The 24,369-nt window shown below is 37.0% G+C and overlaps 3 protein-coding genes across 6 annotated transcripts; all 3 read left to right on the top strand.

The window, feature by feature from the left end:
• The first annotated feature begins 1,969 nt into the window (after positions 1–1,969).
• On the top strand, positions 1,970–5,487 carry LOC122279568 (mannan endo-1,4-beta-mannosidase 6-like). 3 transcript variants are annotated; one of them, XM_043090264.1, is made up of 6 exons: positions 1,970–2,090; positions 2,926–3,205; positions 3,532–3,726; positions 3,940–4,062; positions 4,162–4,373; positions 4,651–5,487. In XM_043090264.1, exons 2-6 carry the CDS (start codon positions 2,945–2,947, stop codon positions 5,048–5,050), a joined length of 1,191 nt encoding a protein of 396 aa, XP_042946198.1. In that variant the 5' UTR covers positions 1,970–2,090; positions 2,926–2,944; the 3' UTR covers positions 5,051–5,487. The 3 variants fall into 3 exon arrangements, with proteins under 3 accessions (XP_042946198.1, XP_042946200.1, XP_042946197.1); XM_043090266.1 differs by lacking the exon at positions 1,970–2,090 and adding an exon at positions 2,140–2,435; XM_043090263.1 differs by lacking the exon at positions 1,970–2,090 and adding an exon at positions 2,498–2,764.
• Positions 5,488–6,571: 1,084 nt separating this feature from the next.
• Positions 6,572–11,657, top strand: LOC122279830. Of its 2 annotated transcripts, none has more exons than XM_043090702.1 (7): positions 6,572–7,201; positions 7,299–7,451; positions 8,022–8,096; positions 8,899–8,943; positions 9,054–9,143; positions 10,586–10,687; positions 11,220–11,657. In XM_043090702.1, exons 1-7 carry the CDS (start codon positions 6,716–6,718, stop codon positions 11,397–11,399), a joined length of 1,131 nt encoding a protein of 376 aa, XP_042946636.1. In that variant the 5' UTR covers positions 6,572–6,715; the 3' UTR covers positions 11,400–11,657. The 2 variants fall into 2 exon arrangements, with proteins under 2 accessions (XP_042946636.1, XP_042946637.1); XM_043090703.1 differs by having other exon boundaries at positions 6,575–7,201; positions 7,299–7,379.
• Positions 11,658–14,458: 2,801 nt separating this feature from the next.
• Positions 14,459–15,518, top strand: LOC122278824 (high mobility group B protein 6). Its single transcript, XM_043089030.1, has 3 exons — positions 14,459–15,012; positions 15,100–15,168; positions 15,273–15,518. Exons 1-3 carry the CDS (start codon positions 14,587–14,589, stop codon positions 15,375–15,377), a joined length of 600 nt encoding a protein of 199 aa, XP_042944964.1. The 5' UTR covers positions 14,459–14,586; the 3' UTR covers positions 15,378–15,518.
• Positions 15,519–24,369: the final 8,851 nt, after the last annotated feature.

Raw genomic sequence — 24,369 nt, 5'->3', positions numbered from 1 at the left:
CAATACTAACTAAGGCCATGGGCCAACAAGTTAGCAATTCAAATAAAACACGAGGGAAACAACTCAGCTAGGGGCCCATCAAGCCCAACTTAATTGGGTTCATTACAACTTCCTTCTATAAATATTTTAGAAACCCAAAAGTAATATTTTTTTCGCATGAACAAATATTTCCAAAAATTAAAAAATGGAAGTGTTGAAACTTTAAAACTCACGCAACCTTGTTGCACTGCCAACAGTTTCATCTTGGTCCTAATCACTTTGTATACATAAATGTTTATAATTTCTTGAGGACATTCTTGCACCCAACATTAAGAAACCTCTTCAACTTCCAGAATGGATCGACACAGTACCAATAGATCAAAGCATTTGGATCATCAAAAGCCTTCATGAATGCAATTCCCTCCTTGCTCACCTTTCGAGTGGATTGGGTGCAAATAGGGGAGGGAGAGAAAGAAGGAGAGGGAGAGGTTTCGGGTGTATGAGAGTTCATTTTAAATTTTTTTAGAATGTGGGGCACTTCTTGATTGGCTGGTGTGAAAATAACACCCATCCGATCTGAAGGTTTTTCCTTCCTAAGTGAATTTGTTTCTTTTTTTTTTTTTTACTGAGGTTGTAAAACAAGTCTGAAAAGACTCTATACATACGCATGATCACCAACTCGTCCTTTTTGGGGCTCTTTCATTTGGGATTCGACATTCATAGCAATCTGGAAATGTCTAGCTCTCAGATTAGATATATCAAATATGGTGGTGAGGCTGAAAATATCGATAGTAATTGTTCATCTACAGATCTTATATTCAAAGAAAAAAACTAAACTCAATCGCCTCGCGCAAACACAGGGGAAACGCGACTGATGTGGTAAACTGAAAACGCGCCATTTAGGAGAAAAAATGGAAACGCACCGTTTGACTCCAAACATTTCTCCCAGTCCCTGTTGCATCCATCCAATTTACGCTTGTATCATTGGCAAGGTTGTTTTCGAATGATCCACAATGATTCTTCCATTTCTTTGATTCATGCATTCAAATTAAAAAAGAGCTAGCTTGTGAACGAACTTGGTCGAACAAAGGAGATTTTGGGCGAGACGATGAAGAGATAGGTTTTGAGACAAGGGATTCATCTTGATCATTTACAGCTTGAGTCTTCTTCTTTTGTGTAATTGGAACCAACGAGATAATCGGGTCGTAATCCAATAACCCATCGAAGTATGCAATGTCGCTCATAATCAGATCGTAATCCAATAACCCATCAAAGTATGCAATGTCGCTCAACAAATATCTTGACAAAGTAGGATGATATTTTCTTTTTACCCCAAATTGTTCGTATAATATTAGTTGCCTATAGATCTTCTTCTTTTGATCACTTGTCTTGGATGAGATTTTCATGCATTGATCTCTTGGCTTTGAAGAACAGATTTTCTTGGTCTTTTGGTTATGGAGCTGGTGGTAAGGTTTGAGATTGATGGGTGGAAGCTGAGAAGTGCATGGAATGGAGAGAGCTCTAACGCTTCTTGAATCCTTTATGATGGGGTTATGGTGGTCGAGGGATCTACCGTCGAGTTTAATGGTGGAGGAAGAGGAGCAGGAGGATACTTGCTCCATGCTCAGGCATACATCTAGTTGTTTAGGCTTGGGATGTGCAGAAGATAACTCCTTTTCATCTTCTGGATAATGATACTTGTGGTTTTATTTTTTTAATATCAACTGACGTGGCATTATAGGAATCAACCAACTTCTCACCGCTTGCACCCTTCGAGTGTACATAGAAGAATTGATAATGTAAATATTAAAATTATTAGGTCTAGTTTGATTTTAAAAATTAGATGAGATGAATGATAATTAAAGTTGAAAGTTAAATAAAATATTTTTAAAATATATTATAAATTTAAAAAAATTATTTTTATTTTATGTTACATAAAAAAATTATAATAATTAAATAAAATGAAAAAAAAAATTATAAAATTGAAAGCTTCTTAATTAGCTGCGCAGAGAATGCACCGACTTTTCTTCTCGTTTGAGCAAAGCTCTGAGGTGCCTCTCCTCCTCCATCTCTCCAGATCATTCAGAGTAGCTTCTTGCTAGCTGAAGCAGGTACTACACAAATCTCTCTCTCTCTCTCTCTCTCTCTCTCTCTCTCTCTCTCAGCACAGATCCGGTCGGGATTCCTGTATGAAGTTCCTTCCTGTTCTTATCTTGGTGGGTAGTGCAGTTGTTTACCCCCAAAGTTTGAAACTTTTTCAAAATCCAATGGGTTCAATTGCCTCCAATTCACACTATGTTACTCAATGCCCCCGACTCCAACGTACCTTAGGAGTAATGCATTTACAACTTTACTCCTACTCTTCAATTGTCGGTGTCTCTAGGCCATAGCTGAAAACGAATTTGAAGACAATACATATAGCGAAGGAAACGAAATTGTCTTGGCTTCAAAGCTAGGTACTCGATCTATTCTTCAGCACGTCCCTTCCGTACCGGCGTGCCACTTTTTTAAAGTAGAAACCTTTACAGCTTAGACATCAATACATATAAATGTATCGTCCATGAAATAGGAAAAATGTGGCTTTGTGACCCAACGCCATGGATACCCACATGAAAAATTTTTGGTTGCGCATTATGATCTCTCGGATGATCATTTTTATGATTGTCATTCAAAGTTCAAGTTCCGCTATATTTGGTGCCACTGCCACTGGAGAGGAGCCACTGGATACCATGGTGGAGGGTGCTGAAAATTATTTAGCATTTCATACCAGAAGTAGATCACATGGGTAACCGTTAATTAGACAGCTTTCCTAGCTATTTCGTACAGATGCACTGGCACGCACACACATTAAACATATATTTACGCTTATAGAACCTTTAATTTGATGAACATATGTGCGTGTTTGAGTATGAAATTTATGTGTACGGTTTTAATTCATATGTTTAGGATTGATGAGTGGGGGGCCATGGAAGACAATGCATGGCAAATGGTGGAGAAGAAAGGGAACCAATTTGTGGTTAACGACCGACCTTTCTATGTTAATGGATTCAACACTTACTGGTTGATGGTATTTGCTGCGGATCAATCCACCAGAGGAAAGGTCACCGATGCGTTTAAGCAAGCATCTTCAGTGGGACTAACAGTTTGTAGGACTTGGGCATTTAACGATGGACAATGGCGAGCTCTTCAGAAATCTCCTTCGGTCTACGACGAGCAAGTTTTCAAGGTACTCTCATGCTTTTGAACTTCACTTCCTTTTGCACCGTAACATCAACTGCAAATTTAGCGGGCAGTTTTCACCTTCCACTTAAAGCAGCAGAGCCTGATTGTTGCCTTGAGAGATTGAGCAAAGATTCTCTTTTCCTGGGAGATTGAGCAAAGATTTTATTTCCTTAAAAGTTGTTGCTGATCAGCCTGAATTCATATAGGCCTTTTTGCTTCATTGGTTATAGAATGAATCAATGTCAGATCAACGATATGAATTGTGACTAAAAATTAATAGCAATTGATAGATGTTCATAACTGATATGGATTTCCTGTTTTGAGTTGTAGGCCCTGGATTTTGTGGTGAGTGAAGCAAAGAAATACAAGATCAGGCTCATATTGTCATTAAGTAACAACTGGGATGCATATGGTGGCAAAGCACAGTATGTGAAATGGGGAAAAGCTGCTGGCCTGAATTTAACATCAGACGATGACTTCTTCTCCAATCCTACCCTCCGGGGGTACTACATGGCGCATGTTAAGGCTAGTTCCTCACTACTATAATAATCATATTTGTTCTGTTGAAATTGGATATTAACCAAACTTGAAAAATTAGCAAGTGATAGATGTGCGTTGCATATATCTTCCTCCACAAAATTTGGCCTTGATCCTTATATAGGAAATACATATACATCTTTTGCACATTTCAAACTCATTTTAATTGTGTTGATCTATTTTGATGATTTGATATTATAGACGGTGCTTAATAGAATAAATACACTCACAAATATAACTTACAAGAACGACCCCACTATCTTTGCGTGGGAACTAATGAACGAGCCACGTTGCACCTCGGATCCCTCTGGAGATAAACTACAGGTTTGTTTTACAACTTTGTTTTGTATTCTAGGAAGCCTTTGAGTTAAGATTCTCTTCATTGCCTCATTCTTGAAGTGATTTAATCCCGCTGTTTTCTAGTCATGGATACAAGAAATGGCAGTTTATGTGAAGAGCATTGATCCAAAACACTTGGTGGAGATTGGTTTGGAAGGGTTTTATGGCCCCTCAACACCTAACAAAGTTCAGTTCAACCCAAATAAATATGCTCAGCACGTGGGAACTGACTTCATTAGGAACCATCAGGTTCTTGGTGTTGATTTCGCTTCTGTTCACATTTATGCAGACTCTTGGTGAGTACTCACTACATCAGGATCTCTCTGTTCACATATGAAAGCTCAAGACTATGGCAGTTAAACATCTAACTGTTCCATAGCATACCCGTATACAGTTGCACGGGTACACATATATGCATGTTTGGACGTGATTTGTTATGAAGATGGTTGATTTTTGTCCCAACTATTATGATAAGCTTTCCAGCTTATTTACATTCATTGCTCCACCTTTTTCTTCTTATTACGGAGATAGTTCTGACTACTTCTGATTGAGTATTATACTCAATTGACATAGGATTTCAAAATCAATTTCTGATGCCCATCTGAAATTCACAAAGTCATGGATGGAAGCTCACATTGAAGACGCAGAAAAATATCTTGGGATGCCAGTTGTGTTTGGTGAATTTGGTGTATCTGCAGAGGACCCTGGCTATAATCCGTCATTCCGGGACAACCTTCTCGGCACAGTGTACAAGACCCTATTGAACTCTACGAAGAAGGGAGGGAGTGGAGGCGGGAGTCTCTTGTGGCAGCTATTTCCTGAAGGGACAGACTACATGGATGATGGATATGCAATTGTTTTATCAAAATCTCCTAAAACGTCAAACATCATATCCCTTCATTCCTCAAGACTTGCGGTCGTTAACTCCTTATGTACTTGGAAATGCCGTTGGGGCTGCAGGAAGAAGCAATGAACATGGTTTGGAGACATCCCTCTGGAATGAGGATGTGAAAAAATTAAACATGAGAAAGAAAATGTCCGAATCATCATGTGGTGGGAAAACAAAAGGGTAGTATGATATTTCCAGCATGCTTTGGCGGAATCATAAGCGCGCGCACCAGCATTGCTTTAATCGAAACCTGTCTTTGCCATCTCAGAGCAATGGCATTGGCCTGGCCTGGCTTGAGCTTTGAGCTTAGGCCAGTCACTGTTTATTGACCAAATATTATTTTATTAATTAAACTTATCCCAACAGTTTATTGGAGGGAGCGTTTACGTTGGTCTCTGTTTCATGACTCGGCTGTGTTTCTTTTTCCTTTTTAATCTTTTTGGATTGTTTGTGAATCCATGGCTGTAAATCACACTGGAATGGAAATATTCTTTACTGTCGTATTATGATTGTGTATGAAATTGGACCTTCGTATTGGTTTGGGATGTCTATTCTCCATTGTAGGGTGGTGGTTGTGTGGTTTATTATTTTGCATTTTTGTTTTGATTTTAGTGGCTGCCAGCAAAAATTTTATATGTGATTGTTATGTACGAGAAAGACTAGTAAAATGTGTTTGTTAGATAATTAGACTGAGAAAAAAATAGTTAAAAAGTAATATTTTTTCTCATTAATTAAATTATTAATTAATCTATTAAATGTATTTGTAAAATTTTTTTTAAAATTTTTTTAAATTATTATTAAAATATATAATATTATATTATTATTTTTACTTAAGAATGATTAATTCAATGTATAAAAAAACTCAAGTTTTAGTTAAAATTTAAACTTGACAATATCTAGGTCATTGCGAATGCTCCTAGACCGCAACCAATTAACCATAATTCGAGTTTATTATCCAAGAACTATATTTTATACTTACCAACAGTTCAATTTATTTACAAGCTACTTTTTATTTTGTAAAAATAAATTATTTCTATTATATATTTTTAGCTTTATCTATAAATTTTAACAAATAAATTTTTAGTCTTTTTTATAATATACATTGTATCAATGTCTATATACTTGGTATAAGAAAAAGTCTAGTTGCAAGCACACTTATATATTAATATGTGTACTAATTTATTCTGATTAGTCAAAAATTAGATTTTATTAAAAACAGTGCTAATTTAAATTTTAAGTATGAAAGAATCAGTATTGGTACGCAGATTAGTAAAGTGACTTTGTTTGTATATAGTAAAATTCTTGATATAATATTACTTACATTTATAAATATTGAAGACAGTTTTCCAATAATATAATAAATAGTATTAAATAAATCCAAATCTATCTCGTATTTTTATTTTTAGAGAAATGATATTTAAAATCGTGATTATATAAATGCCGTATAATTTTTTTAAAAAAATGAATTAATACGATACCTACATAAAAAAATTTAATTTTTTAATCATAAATTATATATTTTTTTTAAATAATTATAAGAGGTTTATATACTTTATACTGTATCTATACTGTAGATAGCGTTACTCTTATTTTTAACGGTGCGGAATGTAAGCATCAACTTTTTTTTTTTTGGTAATGCTTTTCGTGGATGAAGCAATCCTTGAACCGCTCGCTCGATCACGTTCGTTGTTTCCAAATTGCCAGTGAAACTCTGTGGAACTCAAAAGCTCCTACGCTTCCACCATCACCATGTGTGACTGTCTTCCCTCGAGCCCACTACCCTTTTCTCTCGCCAAATATCGTAAATCCGGGCTCACTACATCCGCCTGGAGACCACAGCACGAACCGATTAGGTACATCCATGCCTGGAAGTCCCCCAGGCTAGCCATATCCCGTTGTGGAAATCCTAGCAAGGTGTTTGAATCCGAGGATTACGAGTCGTATGACAAATTGGGGTTTAAGGAGAAAGGAGAAAATAACTCCGTTAGCGGTGAAGCTGCTTCGTCGGCTTTCGATTTCCTTGAATTGAAGGGTGCGAAGGGGAATACGAGGAGTGAGGAAAGTGTGGAAGAAAGGGACTTGCTTGAAGTTGGTGAGCAGATCAATGGAAGGGTGGCACCGAGGAAAGGTAGACAAATGGTGCGGAGGTCGAATATGGTGGCAAAGCAAGTGATCAGCATTCGAAGTGCTCTTAGCTTGGGCTTCGTCTCGGAGCTTTGGGTGGACATCACATCTGTAAGCGATGATAGAGTGCATAATAGCAATTTAAGGCTTAAGCTGTATATTTGTGCCAGTACTTTGCTAATCGTTGCTGAGATATTTTTATTTTCAGTGGGTGGTTTTATTTGTACAAGTGAGGCCAAATTTGCTTTCTGGGGAATCAGAAACTTTTCTATTTGAGGATATCAGCCAGGTATATAATCAGTTTTGGGCTCATTCACTTGCTTTCTCTTTATTGCTCGACACAGATAAGTCTTGGCCACAGGTACGCTTGTCTTTTATCATTCTAGATTGTATTTTGTAGGTTTAAATCTAATAGTTTCTCGTGTTATGCCTGTTAGTTACATATTTTCTTCATTTTGATTTCATGGACTCTCTTCTGACTTTGTGGAATAAAATGGTGACTTGGTAAGGACGATGATGAATATAACGAAAAAAAAAATAAATAAAATTGGGACGATGATAAATATATGCCGGTTACTTTTGGATCCTACATGGTTTAAGATCATGGCCTCTTCTTGGTCATTTTCTCAGGCCCTTTCACTTTCTGTCTTCTGCATATCTGGTTTGATATATCAAAAGGTGTGGCATGATGGTATGGTTGCTATTAGGTCTAGTGCCATGTTCCTTTACAGGCATGTGAAGCGTTGTCTTTCACCGTACTGAATAAAGTTCTCTAGTTCTCAGAAAATGGATAAATGTATAGGTCTCCTGTTTGAAGGAACTTGGTACCCTTTAGATCTGCAAACCATCATTTCCTGTTATCTGTCTTTATTGTAGTTATATGGAGATTGTTGGTCATTATGTAGGTTATGTAATCTGTTAGTCTTTTCAGGTTGGTGATGTAATACTTGTCAAGGATGAAAGTGTTATGGAGAATGAGTTTAAAATGATTGGACTGGAAACCCTGGTATGTTCCATTGTTTCTTCTTGTATTCAACCTTACTAAAATAAGCATGTTATTTGACATGATCGTATAAACCTCGTTTTCCTTCTCTTTGGAGGTGGGTGGTACTGGGATCCTTCATCTGGTAGGCTGTTCATTAGAAACAATTGAGGCATGAATGCTTATGGCTGAGCTGTAGAGACCTTTGTGACTTTGTCCAACAAATGCATGGTCATTTGTGGTCCTAGCAAAAAAAAAAAAGAGTAAACAAATAAAAGCAAGTAAGAAAAACTGTCTTAGTCTCCTTCAGATTGTAAGAGATAAATTTCTTAATACAAGGACGTGTATGAGATATGCACAAAAGGTTTGGAAAACTTAATATCGTCTTGTGCCTAAATCAAATCATAGGTGAAACAATTACGTAGAGCCCCTACAGAAGTTTCAGAATTTAAAGGGCTAAGCATTGCCAAAACATGGATGGCTCTTCTTATAAGATCTGGTTGGACATCTTGGTGAACATAACATGTTCCATTGTATTATAGTAATTCGCTCATTAACTCATTTAGTTCTTTTATTTATGCCAGTGGAAAGAAGTCAATTAAATTCTCCTTAGGATCATTACTTGTGACATTCCAATATGTACCTAAGTGGGCTCTTGAGTTGTTTTCTAAATACTGAAGGTTGGGACCATCTACATCGATGGCCTCCTGCAAACCCCAAGTTCTGGGTTTGGCAGCAAGTAACGGAAGTGGTGTTAGCTTCTTCAGAATATTTTATTTTAGAGAAACATCTAATTCTTGATATTTTATTTTGTGATGCTTGCTAGGTAGGGTACAAAGTTGTAACACCTGGTCGTCGGAATATTGGGAAGGTGAGTCTGATTTCTCCATAGCAGTGCCCCCTCACCAATAAATTCCTTGTCTTTGTCAAGGACGCACTAGAAGTACCATTCACCTTATATCTCACATGTTACATTTGTAGGTTCGGGGGTACAGTTTGAACATTAATTCAGGGGCCATTGAATCATTGGAGCTTGATTCATTTGGAATCTCAATTATTCCATCCAGTTTGGTATGTGCAATAAAAAGGCAAATTCATATATTTCAGTGCAGATTGATTTCAATTTACTGTGTACTATTTGGAATGATTTTGAGTTGCATGTTCAGTTTTTCATATCCGGTATACATATCTCATAATCACAATCTAAAAAGCATGGATAATTCAAAAATAGTGAAGTGTTTGTAACCGACATGACATGTATCAGATGTGTATATGGCTGTGTTAATAATTTAAAGCTTATTGCTTCTTGTCATAAAATTGAATTCAAATTATTCCCTGTTCTTTTTAGTTGAACTTTATAGTCCCTGTGATTGTAATATTGATAAAAGCAATTTCCCCATCATAATACCATTTTACAACCGTTAGCAAGTCAACATGGTATGCCATACATAAAAAAAAATAAAAATAAAAAATAATGGTGGTTACAAATTTTAAAAAATGGAAACATAAAAATCCAAGTAATTAATAATATTAAGAAGATCAAAAGATTGAAAAACAAAAAAAGTTTAAAAAAAGAAGAAGTGTTTTTGACAAAAAAGGTCTAGGAGGGGGGGGAGACCCCCTTTCGCAGCCCGCCACTCCATGGTGGCCCAAATCTTTATTTCTTATTTCTTTTATCTTTAGTTTTTGTTAACAAGTTTTTTGCTTTTCTTTTAATTTTTGGGCACATGGCTGATGGAATTATGAAAGATGGATCAATTATCAATCTTACCACCACAGAAAGTAAAAAGTTTAATTTCTGCACGGGGAGCGATTTGACTTTAAGGCAAACTACAAGGACCAATTTTGTACTTAACCTTAACATTAAAAAATGAAAACTAGGAACTCTGATTTTTTGGGAGTTGGGCTCCATTTAATTATATGGTTGGGGTAGTGATAATGCTTTAAAAAAAATTGTGTTCTAAAGTCTATCATCAAATTTCCTCATTGAAAAAAAAAAAAAAAAAGTCTATGGTCAAATGCATCATTGACAATTATTATTTTTAATTAAAAAGAAGTTTTATAAATGCATCATGTTCAAATATTAGAGAAATTGGATCTAAGTTCATAATCTTTGAAAGACAACTTAGCTAATTATTTGTTGTTATCCTAGGTATGTTCTTGAATGGTGTATCTTGAGGATATCTTCGAAAGCTAAATAGCAATGACGTTTATATCATGCACTTATTTCCTGTCTCTTATTGCCAGAATAATAGTTTTACATATGTTTTTTTAAGTCTTGGTGCTTGCCATTTATTTTCAAATAAAAGGTTGATATAACATATTAATAAAAATGTATGTGTATTGATCCATTAATTACCATACGTAGTTTTTCAAGAAGTGTCGTACTAACATATCTTTGTTGTGTCGAATCCATGTCTCGTGTCAGTATTGGTGCTTCTTAGTTGAAAGTGTACCTTCTCTTTGAAAGTTGTTACTGATGAAATGCAAATGCAATTTGCTTGTAATTCCAGGTTAGTACATATGCTCTCTTTGTTGAGGATGTGCTGGAAGTTATGACGGATGCAGTTGTTGTGCATGAAGCTGCAGCCTCACGCATACAGAGACTAACAAAGGTAATTTTTCATGCATAAAAAAGCTGCCAGTCTTGCTCTCTGATATGCTTTATTGTGATCGGATACTTGCAAGATGATTAAAATCTTGCATCCCACCAAAGTGATTGGCATCCTTTCAATCACTGCATACACACATGTAAAGACATGCATTGAAGCACAAAAATTGTCACCTCGTCCATGATCTTGTCACTTAAATTTCCTACTGATCACTGAATATGAATATATTTTTTTTCCTTTTGCCACAATGAGAATCGTGTCTTGTTTCTATGAGCTGCTTGGGAAACTTATGGAGTGCACCTGACCAGCCTAATATGCCTTTGCATGGCCTGTACTTCCCCTTTTTTTCCTTTTGAAATCATTGTAGTAATGATTTAAAGAGAGGATCACGTATTATCTTCTCTAACAAAAAGCTTTTCATGAAGTTCCCCTACCCAGATTATGTGTTTTGGTGGGTGGGGAAGTGAACTTCCCCAGTAGATGTTTATATTTCTGTGTCTAATTTCCGAGAAAATCCTTCTATTTGCCTGAGCAGGGTTTCTTGGGCACCCAAAACGTGGGGACTTCCATAGATGACCTTGGAGAATATCCGTTTGAAAGACCTCCTAGATCTGAAGAAAGTCAGGGAATAAAAAGAAATCATAGTTACCAGAGATTCCAAGAAAAGAATAGAGCAACTCAGGATGATTGGGAGCTTCCGATGGATTTTTTATGATCTTTATGGTTTTGCTGCCAACTCCTATGTAGATACGTACATAGACTATCTTCCTCCTGTCTTTCCTCGAATGGCGTACCATGCATTTTCACTATTCCTGATGGGTTAAGTGTCTCATTTGATTATGCAGTTTAGTTCAGGTGAGATAAGGTGAGATAAGATGTGATGTTTTGTTAAAAGTTGAATAAAATATTGTTACAATATAACTTTTTAATAGTAGTTTTGTTTTAGAATTTAAAAAAGTTGAATTATTTATTATATTTTGTGTGGGAATTTAAAAAAGTTATAATAATTATATGATATGAGATGAGATGTATTACTTCCTAGAGGAGTTTGAAATGAACGGATTGGAAGCTGTTGGGCATTTGAGGGTCATAGTTTAACATGTTTTGTTGAATTAATTTGGTAAACTAGTATTGTATCCACGTGATAGTGTTGTAGTACACGAGATCATTATGTTTCTGGCCCTTTTTTCCTTTTTTTCATGGAGAAATGGGTGTTCATGTTTGATTGTTGGGAGCATCATGCTCTATGACAACGTGTGTGTTTTTAAAATTCCTAACTTTGTTTTCTGGGTATGTTAAAATCCCAACTGTTCTAGGTTCCAAGTTGAATCCAAAATTCTCTATTATTTTTTGTAAGAAAATAAGAAGCCAGGGGAAGAAGATAGCAGAGGGCTTTAATACTTGGCCGCCCATTTTATGGGGAGCATCGTTAGGGATTTGGGGGATTTTCAAGTGATCTGAATTTAAGTAAGGTTTTATTTTCATTTTTTTGAAGAGGAGGACTCCAATTTTATTAGTTATCCTCATCTATAGTAGAAAAGGTCCATCATTTTCTCCGGACGGGACCGAACATCCATAGGGACCAGATCGGTAGCTATCGGTCCGATTTGGCCCAATTATTTTTTATTTTTTCTTCTTTTTTAAATAAGTTAATAAAAAAAGGTTATTTCAATTACTAAATTAAAATTAAATAAATTATTAATGTGGATTATGTAACTAACTCATAAAAAAATTACTATAATTATATTTATTATGCTAATAGTTACTATTTACTAACTTAGACTTTACTATTTAATATGCATAATTATTAATAATGTCATATATTTTATATATGGTTAATGAATATTTGCTTATATATATATTGTACATAGATTATTCATGTTTGCTTATAACTTAGGTATTTAAAAAAAAAATCACCTCCTTATTTTAATTAAGTGTAAATAGTAGAATATGTATTAATGTATGATGTATTAACTATTTACATATAATGACACAAATTATCACATGATTTATGATTTATTATTAATTAATAGTATATATTATTATATATTTTATATGATCAATGATAATAAATTAGATGAGAATTATATCATTAACTTATATAATTACTATATAAAAATAATATTTTAAAAATACATATAGGAGTTTAGTCTGATTCGGTCCAAAATTTATAGACCCCGGGACATGACCAAATTTTTTCGATCCACAATTTGTGGGATCAAGACTGATCAGTTTGGAGTTCGATCTGATCCAGTCCAGATTGAATGCTTCAGTCCGGTCGATTTTTCCAGTCCCAACTAAACTTCTTACACCCGTACATGCTAGCCCTAGGATTTGTAAAATGAGACATTAACCGTTTATTTTCATTGTCCATTTTGAAGGAAACCCTAGGCTTACATGATATTATTCTCATTTCTCTCTCTAAGCTTTGCAACCGTTTAACTCTCAGAGTCTCAATCCATTTCTAAACCTTTGCTTGACACGATTTGCAGTTCTTGAAGCCTTGATTCTTGAAAGCTTGCAGCTGTCAATCCATCAAAACTTGAGAGATTGAGATTGAGATTAAGTCCTGAGAGATTGATACCGACTGTGAGAAACCCTAGACAATGTAGCTGGCGATTGAATTTTTAGGGAGCCGTGACTGCAATCTCAATCACAAAAATGAAATTCGGGCCTCGGCAGATGAGTCATTAAATGCTAACATTTATGAGTTCTAACCAACTGAATCCTTGATTCTCTGGTTTATGGTGCTTTCATTTGTCAACTCGTTTGTCTTTTAGTCGATTAGCCGTTTTTCCCGATTTCTGAGCATTTTGTTGGGAACTTGAGAGATTTGGAATCAACTATTGCCTCTGGTTCTCTCCTAATTCTTTCTAAATTGTACCAAGTTGCATAATTTTTTGTTTTAAAGTATTTTTTGATTCATAATTCCATAATGATGTAATCTAATGTACCATAGCCATAATATATATGAGGCCCTTAAGGCTTGATAATGTAACTTTGTATTTTATTATTAATTCCTTATATTTTAATGTTTGTATTTATTTTATTTTGTTACAATTTATTTTGAAAAAAAAAATTACCCATCTCGAGTTGAGTTGAGCTCACCAAACTTCAAGTCGAGCTCAAGTTTACATCTCAAGTAAATGAGCCAAGCTCAAACAAGATTTTGGACTCGTCCTATAAACCAGCTGAGCCCAAGCTCAATAGTATTTTAAACGAGTTGAGATTGTACATCACATACTCGCTCGAGGACAGCTCGAATACAACCCTATATAGAGGATGATGGGTTCTTTTCTTTTCGATTCTAAAATCTAATAAATATTGGACAGCACAAGGACATCGAAGATGGGTACCGAAATGTGCGCAAGTACTGTGCAGTCATTTTGAAAAAATGTGAGGTTTCCTATTAAAAAATTAATTTTTTTCATGTATATCTCGTACTTATGAGAAATGATTTGTACAAGCCCCAAATAAATAAATCCCATGCAAGCCCTTATAAAAAAGTGGACTTCATCTTAAAAAAGTGTAAAAAACTATTATTTATTATTAAGACCTACTTTTTTATAAATAACTTATACGAGACTTGTCTATTTGAGACTTCTACCTAACATTACTCTATATTTATTTACTTTTTTTGAAACCAGCGCTTGCATATTTATGAATATAACTATCATTTATAAAAATATAAAACTTATAATTTTAACCAAATTTTAAGTTTACTTATAAATATTGCAATACTAATGCTACAACACTCGTTAATAATTATTATAGCCGCCGCTCTCTCTTCTTTTTATTTTAAAATACTAGCCGTTTGCTTTGCGCCTGCCTTCAAATTCAAACCCAGTCCCCTCTTCTACCTCTCCTCACATCTCTCCAACCAACTGCCTCAACCCTCACCAATGCAAACGGCTCGTCTTCTTGTCCCAGTAGATCAGAAGCTCCGGCCAAAATCCGGCCGGAGACCTCTTCAACCCAAGAACTCTCCAGCTAACCCTGTCATTGGCTCCCCACTGTCCAAGCCCAAACACGAACGGATCGAGATCTCGCCGGTCCTCCCAGACAACCGTGCTAGCAAGGAGAATCGTCCGACCTATGCGAAGATCGAATCTCTGGACGGATCGCTTGCGGAGGAGCTCAGCGCGATCAGGAAAAAGCTCGAGAGGCTGAGGTTGGACCGAGAGCGAACGGAGAAGATGCTCAAAGAGAGGGATATGATGTTGGAGCTGAAGGCGAAGGAGCTGGAAGAGCGAGGCGAGATCCAGAAGGAGCTCGAGATCGAGGTTGATAGGCTGTACAGACTGAATCAACTCCAAACTCACTCTATGGTAAAGCAGGAAGCAACGTCTTCCAAATTTGATGTATTCCCTTTTTTAAAAACTAAATATCACTAACTTTGGAGTTATTTGGACCAGCTTGTTACTCCAATGCGATCACTCAGAGAGAAGGAACAAGTGAAGCAGATCAACGCAGGGGAGTCACCGGTAAGTTACTTTCACGAAATCTCATGGTTTTTTGAGAAATTTCTCATCGTTTAGATTTCAGTGATGGAGATAATTTAAAAAAGAAAAATAATTTAATTTTTCAGAAACAAAAATCAGAAGATAGAGGAGAGGAGTCAGAATCGGTTGGTGATAACACGATGCAAAGTCCTGAATTCAGCTTCGTCGGGTCCTCCGAAACAGATAAATGACACCATTGTGCTTGAATATTCGGCCCTCAGCGATGCTCTGATCTGTTTCATTTGAGTAGTGATTTCCCCCATTAATGTAGGGTTTGAATGAAGTTGTTTGGAAAGAGAATAGTATAAATATATAACGCCTCGTTGTTAATCTGTCTTGGCTGGCATTTCAAATTGTCTTGGCTTTTTTTTTTTTTTTAATATTTTTTTTTATTTATTTTGATTGATATCCGGTGGCCGGAGTAAAATCCCGACTATCCACACATTGCTTTATAAAAACTAATGTATGCATACATTATAAATTTTAGTTGTTCAATTTTAATGATAGCTGAGTGGCCAACATATTAGCATTTTTTAAGTTCATATGAATTCAAGGATGATTAAAAAAATCCTAAATAGCATTACAATAGATAATTTTATTGTAAATCGATGAAATAAGACTGATGAAGAGATTATGAATAATTATTAGGTAACGATGAGATGAAAATTTTAAAATTAAAAATATTTATATTTATAGTGTATCGATATAGAAGTAAGATGAGATAGAAACTCTTGCTATCCAAATTATAGTCCTAAATATGTTTTTGTTCTATCTTTTTATAGATCTAACTATTTTTAAGACTTTCTTAACTCTATATTTTCTTTTTCCTGTGCAATTTTGCGTATATCTCAAGTTTGTGAAGCTTTATGGTATATTTGAATTGAAAGTCAGAAAAGACAAATTGTATGTTATTGTGTGGTGTGTAAATGCTAAATAACATTTCTCTTTTCTTAATATTATATTTTGAGGCTTTGCTACTCGTTAGGGGTGCCACCTACCTACACCCTAAAGAGTGGGATAGACCCCTTCTCGCCCCCAACCCCCACAACGAAAGGTGGGGTTTAGTGGGCACAAGGTAAAAATTCTCGAGTTTTGCTATATACAAGTACAATTGCGCACTAATCTGTATACTAATACTAATTTATTCATACTTAAAATTTAAATTAACATTGTTTTTAATAAAATATACTTTTTAACTAATCACATCACATTAGTATATAGATTAGTGCACAATTGTGCTTGCAACTATATTTTTCCAAAATCCCCCCCTAAAGAAAAAAAACACAACAAAAGGCCCACGTGCACAAAATTTACAAAAAATATAATGATACACAATAAATAAATAAATAATTCACAAGAACACAACAATTTCACAATCACTTGCCAAGAAATAATCACATAGAAAGAGAGATCTTAAACTCAGAGAGGGATTAAGAGTGAGGGAGAGAGCCTAAGAAGGAGAGACGGTGTTGAGGGCCACAGCGAGGCTAAGAGCCACTTGGGGGGAAGGGGTTTGGTTGCCCACTTTGCCCAAGCAGGCAAGGCTGGAGGGCCCCCACTCCCACCCTTACTACACATCATTCTATATCATATACTACATATTTTTAATTAATTTATTTATTTTATTTTATTCCTACTAAACTAATTGATTTTTTTTTACTAATCATCCTTACACCTCATACTTGCTAAAGAAAAAAATAAAAAGATAAAAAATCATGTGTGATATGTAATGTATGGATGATAAATAGAATTATTCTAAATTTTAATATTAACATTATGGGTGTGCATATGACCCGAACATCCGACAAATCCGATTATGATGATCTGAACCGACCCAGCTTTTATCGAGTTATTACTTGAACGGGTCTCCAATCGACTAAATAAACGGGTTTGTAAATTGGTGTTAACTCGTTCGACTAAATAACTCAGCCTCAAGCACTCCGGCGACCAACTTCACGTCCTTCTGGCCAACATGGACGCCAATGATATGTAAAGAAAAAATTCACAAAAATGAAAAACAACGAAATAGAAAATAGTGAAAAAAAAAATAACAAAGAGAACCAGATTGTGGCGCACGAAATGCGAACAATTTGACAAATTGGGGTGAGGGGACGTGCTAGGGTGGGTCTAGATACACACGTGTCAGCAGATCTTGAGTCATGGTCCCACGCCGTGGAAGACGACGGAGCACTCCGGCAGCTCCCCCAGATCGGCGTAGAGTGACTCGTCCTCCTCCCTCATCAGGAAAAACTCACCACATCGGCGTCGCCTGAACTCCTCTCCGCAAAAATGGGGCTCTCAAGCGCTATCGAAGACTTTGTCTCCACCGAACCAACTGAACTCGTAAGACGACTCGTCCCCTAGATCCGCAAACTTCTTCTTCGACTTGGGCTTGGTGCTTGCGACGGTTTCGTGCTTTACAGGTTTGTTCTTCGAGTGGTGGTTTCTAAAAGCCGGCCACGGATGGTTGTGCTCGCAAGAGTAGGTCTCTTCGTCTCCCATGGTTTGTGAATAAGTTTCAGTTTATGTGGAAAATGCCCTTGTTTTTAAAGTTGGGTCATACGGGTTTGACTCGGTTTGGTTTTGTTCGGGTCGAGTCATCTCGGGTTAGCGCCTAAAATGAAGTCTTGCGGGTCGGGTCGGGTACAAAACCAGCTTTACAAGGCCGTGTTGCAGGCCTAATTAACATCTCTACCTTCTTTTCTTAATGTGTTCAATTGATAATCAATATATATAGATTCCGATGATATCGGCCATTGCTAACGTGAACCAAGAGCTGAAGTCCAAAATGGGACGAAATTGGTAGAGAACTAATCAGTCGACAGTAGGAAATTGATGAAATTGAGATTGGCCAATGTCGAGGAATAAATCTTACATTGCCTGTAGACAAGATCTTAGGCATGTTTATAAGCAATAAGCATATATATTTTGTTTAATCGGTTTTATGAGATGAGTTAGATTCATGAATTTTTTCATAGTATCAGAGCCTACCACATGACGAATAGGGGTCCACATGACTTATCCCGTGGCAAGAACCATAAAAAATACTGGCATGTGCATGAGAGAGGGCGTTGAGGAATAAATCTCATATTACCTGTAGACAAAGTTTTGGGCATGTTTATAAGCAATGAGTAAACCTCTTTTATTAAATTGGTTTTATGAGATGAGTTAAGTCCATAAATTTTTTCAGCTTTCGGTCCCAGTTTAAAACTGATTCAAACTACCGAATCAGCCGATATAGTATGTATATTTTTGTATATATCTTAAGTAAAATGATGTTGCTTCATTTAAATTATACTAAAATGATGTTGCTTCATTTAAATTATACGTCATCATTTTACACATACTATTTAAGAAAAAAAAATTAAAATGAAACAATTGACCTCATTTGGATATAAGGTTTAATAACCCTCATCCCTCTCTCTTCTACTCTCAATTCTCATTTCTCTTTAACTCTCTCTCCTCTCTCAAGCAGTGCTGTTTGCCACCATGCCGCGCATCTCTTTCTCTCTCTCCCCCCTCTCTTTCTTCTCTCTCACACAACACCATCAATCTCTCTCTCTCTGCAACACAGCACCATTCTCTCTCTTTTCTCTCATTGCATAATCACACTGAAATTGAACATGTCAATTTTCTCATCCTTAATTGGCCAATTCAACCAATTTTAAATATGTATAAAACTAATCAGTTCAATTTCGATTTTGGACATGCATCCGTCGATTTTCATCCCTAATATATATATATATATATATATATGAGTAATACCACCACATCGTCATTTTACTACATAAAATATGATATATTTATTATTATTAAATAATGAGATAAAAATAAAATTACAATATAATTAATTTTAAAATAACAAGATAGAAATATTCCATTTTGAATATATAGAATAAACTCAAAACTTTAGTACAAGTAATGTAATTAGTCAGAACGTACGATCCTATCATTGTGTGATGAGCCATATCGGCATTTGAAAGAGGACCGGAAAAATATAAAAAAGAAATCAATAGTATTTAAGAGGGAACGCAATTTGAGAAAGAAAAATACCAATAGTATTTACGAATTGACACAAAAATCAATGGAAACGAAAATCATTGATTCGGTGATACTTTTTTGTAACGCCGACTACGTACGTGACACGTCTTCGGATTTCGAGCTAATATATATATATATATATTTTCTTTTTGAGTTTTTCGGGCTATGTAACTTCATTCATTAAATAATAAAGTAGAATATTTTTAATAAGACTTTTTATTCCGAACAGTCGGTCTTACTACTAAAAACATAAGATCTCTATGTATATCTTTCCAATCAATCTTAATTGATGATTGATTAATCAGTACCGACTCCATTCCTCATCCTCTCAGCCTAGATTATATTCCCATATCTTTGCTTTGGATTGGATGCCTCTTTAATGGCAGCCTTCGATTTCAGCTATACTTCTTTTTTACAATGTGATTTACAATTTCGAATATAACATTATAGATTTAATATGTCATGACACGGTATCCAAGTTACCACAGTAAAGAAAGAAAGAAAGAAAGCTGCATGTTCACGATGACACCTGGAAATGGAAAAGGAAATGGTGCTTACCCGTCTGTGTCTGACTCTCTTTCTACTGCACACAAATCTCAAACTCAACCATCATCCAGGAGTCAGGACCCCACATCTGATCTCCCCTACATACCCCCGCCCCCGTGTCAGTTCGAGTCTCCAACCTGAATGCACCCATTGTTAATATCAACATTCAAATTGGTTATTCTATCAGAGCCGATTTGGAGCCGTCGGGCACTTTTTCAGTCTATAGCGGCCGCTAATCATATTTTGACACATAGATTATTTCACATTAAGCTAAAACAATGTATCAGACCATTACCCATTACCTTGTCGCCTCAACGTCGGAGCATAACCCATTACCTTCGCGCTTGCATTTATTATTCTTGTCAGTGGCCAAGTCATCTTTGGTGAGAAATTCTATGGTAGCCAAAACTTGACATCATCTAAACTCACATACATCTTGAAAATCCTTTAAAAAAAAGAAAAGAAATAACACAGTCACTTATATGCAACATAGAGGATTGGGGCTTTTGACGGCCTCAATGAGGCGAAAGGAAGGGGGTTCACTTTTGAGTTAAGATTTAATAATCACAAACTCAGGTGAGAGGTTTGCTGGATTTGTTGAAAGTCACCCAAGTGACCATGAGTTGCACATGCACCGTAAGGTGCATTGTTTTGGTAGGCACCGTTCAGTACTTTGTTTTTATTAGGCACCCATCTCATGTTTTCAGCAGCAGAATGTTGCACCATATTTAGCAACTTGTTGAAGAGAACTCCTCCTATTTATAGGAGGAGTTCTGATCTGCAGAGAAGGCAGTGGAGAGGAGAGAAAAAAAAAAGAAAGAGGGACGTGAGAGAATTGAGAATTTGTAGATTTTCATAAATCTTATACAAATTCTATAAAAGAGGCTCCAGTGGATGTAAGCAATTTGCTGAACCACTTTAAAATTGTTTTGTGTGATTTTCGGACAGGTTAGAGGCACAACAAATGGTATTAGAGCTCTGGTTCGAACTGTCTGAAAATTCAAGTTGCTCAAAATCAATTTTTGACAACTCCAGGGTGTTCCTCGCGTCGAGACGAATTCGTTGCCACAAACGGAATCGAAAACGGAGGTCGGACGAGCCCACACGCGCCTCTAGAAGGTCAGCACGTGCATCTGTTGTCATCCACGCGCCCCCACGCGCATCGGAGGAAGAAGACGACTGAGCCACACGCGCTCACGCGCCCCCACGCGCTCCGAAGGTTGAAGACGCGTGACGGACAAGCGCCTCACGCGCCCCCACGTGCCTTATAGAGGTTCGGCGCGTGTACTCCACGCGCCTCACTCTCCCCCACGCGCACAAGGTACTGTAGCGCGTGTAATACACGTGCCTACTCGCTGCCCACTCGCACTGTGCAGCGCGTGCATCCCATGCGTCAGACAGATCAGAACCGTCCATTTTTCAGATCCATTTTCAGCTTGATCTAAGCCATTCGGAACCCGATTTCAGCAATCAAATAGTGCTTTTCTACTATTTGGATCGTTTCGGACTCATCCGTACGGTTAGAATTTTGAAATTTTGAGTCTAAATTTTCTAAATTCAAATGGAAGGATCTGGAAAAGACAGGAGCTCTGAACATGCCAGTAGCTCAGGACGTCGGTCCACTGTGTCAAATGCCAAGTTTGAAGTTGAAAAGTTTGATGGAACAAGCAATTTCGGCATGTGACAGTGTGAAGTCATGGACGTGTTGATCCAACAAGAGTTGGATATTGCGTTGGGAGGAAAGCCAGATGATATGACTGATTAGGGTTGGAAAAAGCTTAATACTCAAGCTTGTAGTACAATCCGATTATGCCTTACCAAAGAACAAAAGTATTTTGTCATGAGAGAGACAAATGCTAAGGTACTTTGGCAGAAATTGGAGGATAAGTTCATGAATAAGAGCATTGAGAGCCGTTTGCACTTGAAGAAGAAGCTCTTCAGATTCCAATTTCGTGAAGGTATTTTAATGTCTGAACATCTGAATAGTTACAACCAAATTCTTGCTGATTTGTTAAACTTAGATGTTGAAATCGAAGATGAAGATAAAGCTTTACTTTTGTTAAATTCCTTGCCCGATACATATGAGCATTTAATTACTATTCTACTGTATGGGAAGGAAAGTATTAGTTTTGACGATGTATCTAGTTCTTTAATTAGCAATGAGTACCGGAAAAAGGATAAGCAGGTACATCAAGATACATCAAGTGAAGCTTTAACAGTAAGAGGGAGACCACAGTCAAGGTATCCCAGAAAGAAGAACGGTTTTCATTCGAAAACCCGGGCCACATCACGTGGTTCATCAGTCGGCAGGAAACTCGCCAGAGACGAGTGTTCCTTTTGTCACAACAAAGGACACTGGAGGAAGGATTGTCCAAACCGGAAGGAACAACAGCAGAATCAACCCTCTACAGCCAATGTCGTGGACAGAGATGATGATTCGGACTTTACAAAGATCGAGGGTGGAGCAGTACTTATGGGCAATGACAGTGCCTGTAAGACACAGGGAATAGGTAGCATTCGGTTAAAGCTACACGATGGCAGCATCAAGACTCTAACAGAAGTTCGGTATGTTCCGAACTTGCGGAAGAATCTCATCTCACTGGGATCTCTGGATTCAAAGGGATTTAGAATCGCCATTGAAGACGGAACTCTCAAAGTACTAATGGGAGTTCAGGTGGCAATGAAGGGGTTAAGACGAGGAAACTTATACTTATTGCAGGGAAGTACTGTTGATGGAAGAGTTTCCACAGGCTGTGAGAAGCTAGATGAGACTGATGCTGACACCATCAGTCTTTGGCATATGCGTATGGGACACGCTGGAGAAAAACCTTTGCAAACACTGGTGAAGCAATGCTTACTCAAAGGTGCCAAGACAGGTAAACTGTCTTTCTGTGAGCACTGTGTAGTGGGGAAGCAGAGGCAGATCAAGTTTGGAACTGTAGTACACAATACACAGGGAATTCTTGAGTATGTGCACTCCGATGTTTGGGGACCTACCCAAAATACATCTTTGAGAGGTAAACATTGGTTTGTAACTTTTGTTGATGATTATTCTCGTCGTGTGTGGGTGTATACGATGAAGAATAAATATGAAGTGCTGAAAATCTTCCTTGATTGGAAGAAAATGGTTGAGACTCAGACCGGCAGGAAGATCAAGCGGCTCAGATCTGATAATGGAGGTGAGTACACTTCAGACCCCTTCATGGAAGTATGCCAGAGAGAGGGAATTGTCAGACACTTCACGGTACGAGGTACACCGCAGCAGAACGGTGTGGCAGAACGAATGAATCGTACTTTATTAGAGAAAGTGCGATGTATGTTGCTGAATGCTGGACTTAGTAAGAAATTTTGGGCTGAAGCTGTGACATATGCCTGCCACCTCATCAACCGACTATCCGCAGCTGCCAATGATGGGAAGACACCCATTGAAATGTGGAGAGGTAAACATGCTACTGATTATGACTTTTTACACATTTTCGGATGTCCTGCTTACTATCATGCTAAAGAAAGTAAGCTTGATCCTAGAGTCAAGAAAGTAAAATTCTTGGGCTTTAGTACCGGTGTAAAAGGGTATAGACTCTGGTGCATAGAGTCCAAAAAGGTAATAATCAGTAGAGATATTACATTCAACGAATCTGAGATGCTTAAGTCACATAAGCATAAAGATTCTAGTGAAGGCAGCAGTGATGACGAAATATCAAATGATTCGCAGAATGTGGAGTTTTTTACTTCAAAGAGGTTGGAAAAGCATGGACAAGATGAGACTGATAATCCAGTCACAGTACCTCCATGTCAACCCGAATCAATAGCAACCAACAGACCGAGACGAGAGAAACATGTACCAACACGTTATGCAAACTATGTGACATATGCATTACCAGCTGAAGGGGGTGAGACCCCAACCACTTACAGAGAAGCCGTACAGTCCAGTGAACAAGTTGAATGGACAAAGGCGATGAATGAAGAGATATATTCTCTTCACCAGAACCAGACTTGGGAGCTTGTGCCGCTTCCAAAAGGAAAGAAGGTAATTGGCTGTAAGTGGATCTTCAATCAGAAAGATGATCAAGCTGCTAAAAATGGAGTGCGATACAAAGCTAGGTTGGTAGCCAAGGGCTATGCTCAGACAGAGGGAATTGACTACAGTGAATTATTCTCTCCTTTTGTGAAGCATTCATCCATTCGGATATTGCTAGCTTTGGTTGCACAATATGATCTTGAGTTAGCACAGCTTGATGTGAAGACAACTTTCTTACATGGTGATCTGGAAGAGGAGATTTATCTGTCTCAACCAGAAGGATTCAAAGAAGCTGGCAAAGAAAATTGGGTATGCAGTCTGAAAAAGTCTCTCTATGGCTTGAAGCAGTCACCTCGGCAATGGTATAAGCGGTTTGACCGCTTTATGATGGATCTGAAATACACTCGTTGCCAATACAATCATTGTGTATATTTCAGAAAACTTGCAGATGGATCTTTCATTTATTTTCTTTTATATGTAGATGATATGTTAATTGCATGTAAAAGTAAGGGGGAGATAGATCGTTTAAAAACTCAGTTAAGTAATGAGTTTGAAATGAAAGATCTAGGAGAAGCATG

The sequence above is a fragment of the Carya illinoinensis genome, chromosome 10 (assembly GCF_018687715.1).
Source record: "Carya illinoinensis cultivar Pawnee chromosome 10, C.illinoinensisPawnee_v1, whole genome shotgun sequence".
Classification (NCBI taxonomy): Eukaryota; Viridiplantae; Streptophyta; class Magnoliopsida; order Fagales; family Juglandaceae; genus Carya; species Carya illinoinensis.
The sequence above is the reverse complement of the archived record's forward strand: the minus strand, read 5'-3'. Positions and strand labels throughout refer to the sequence as shown.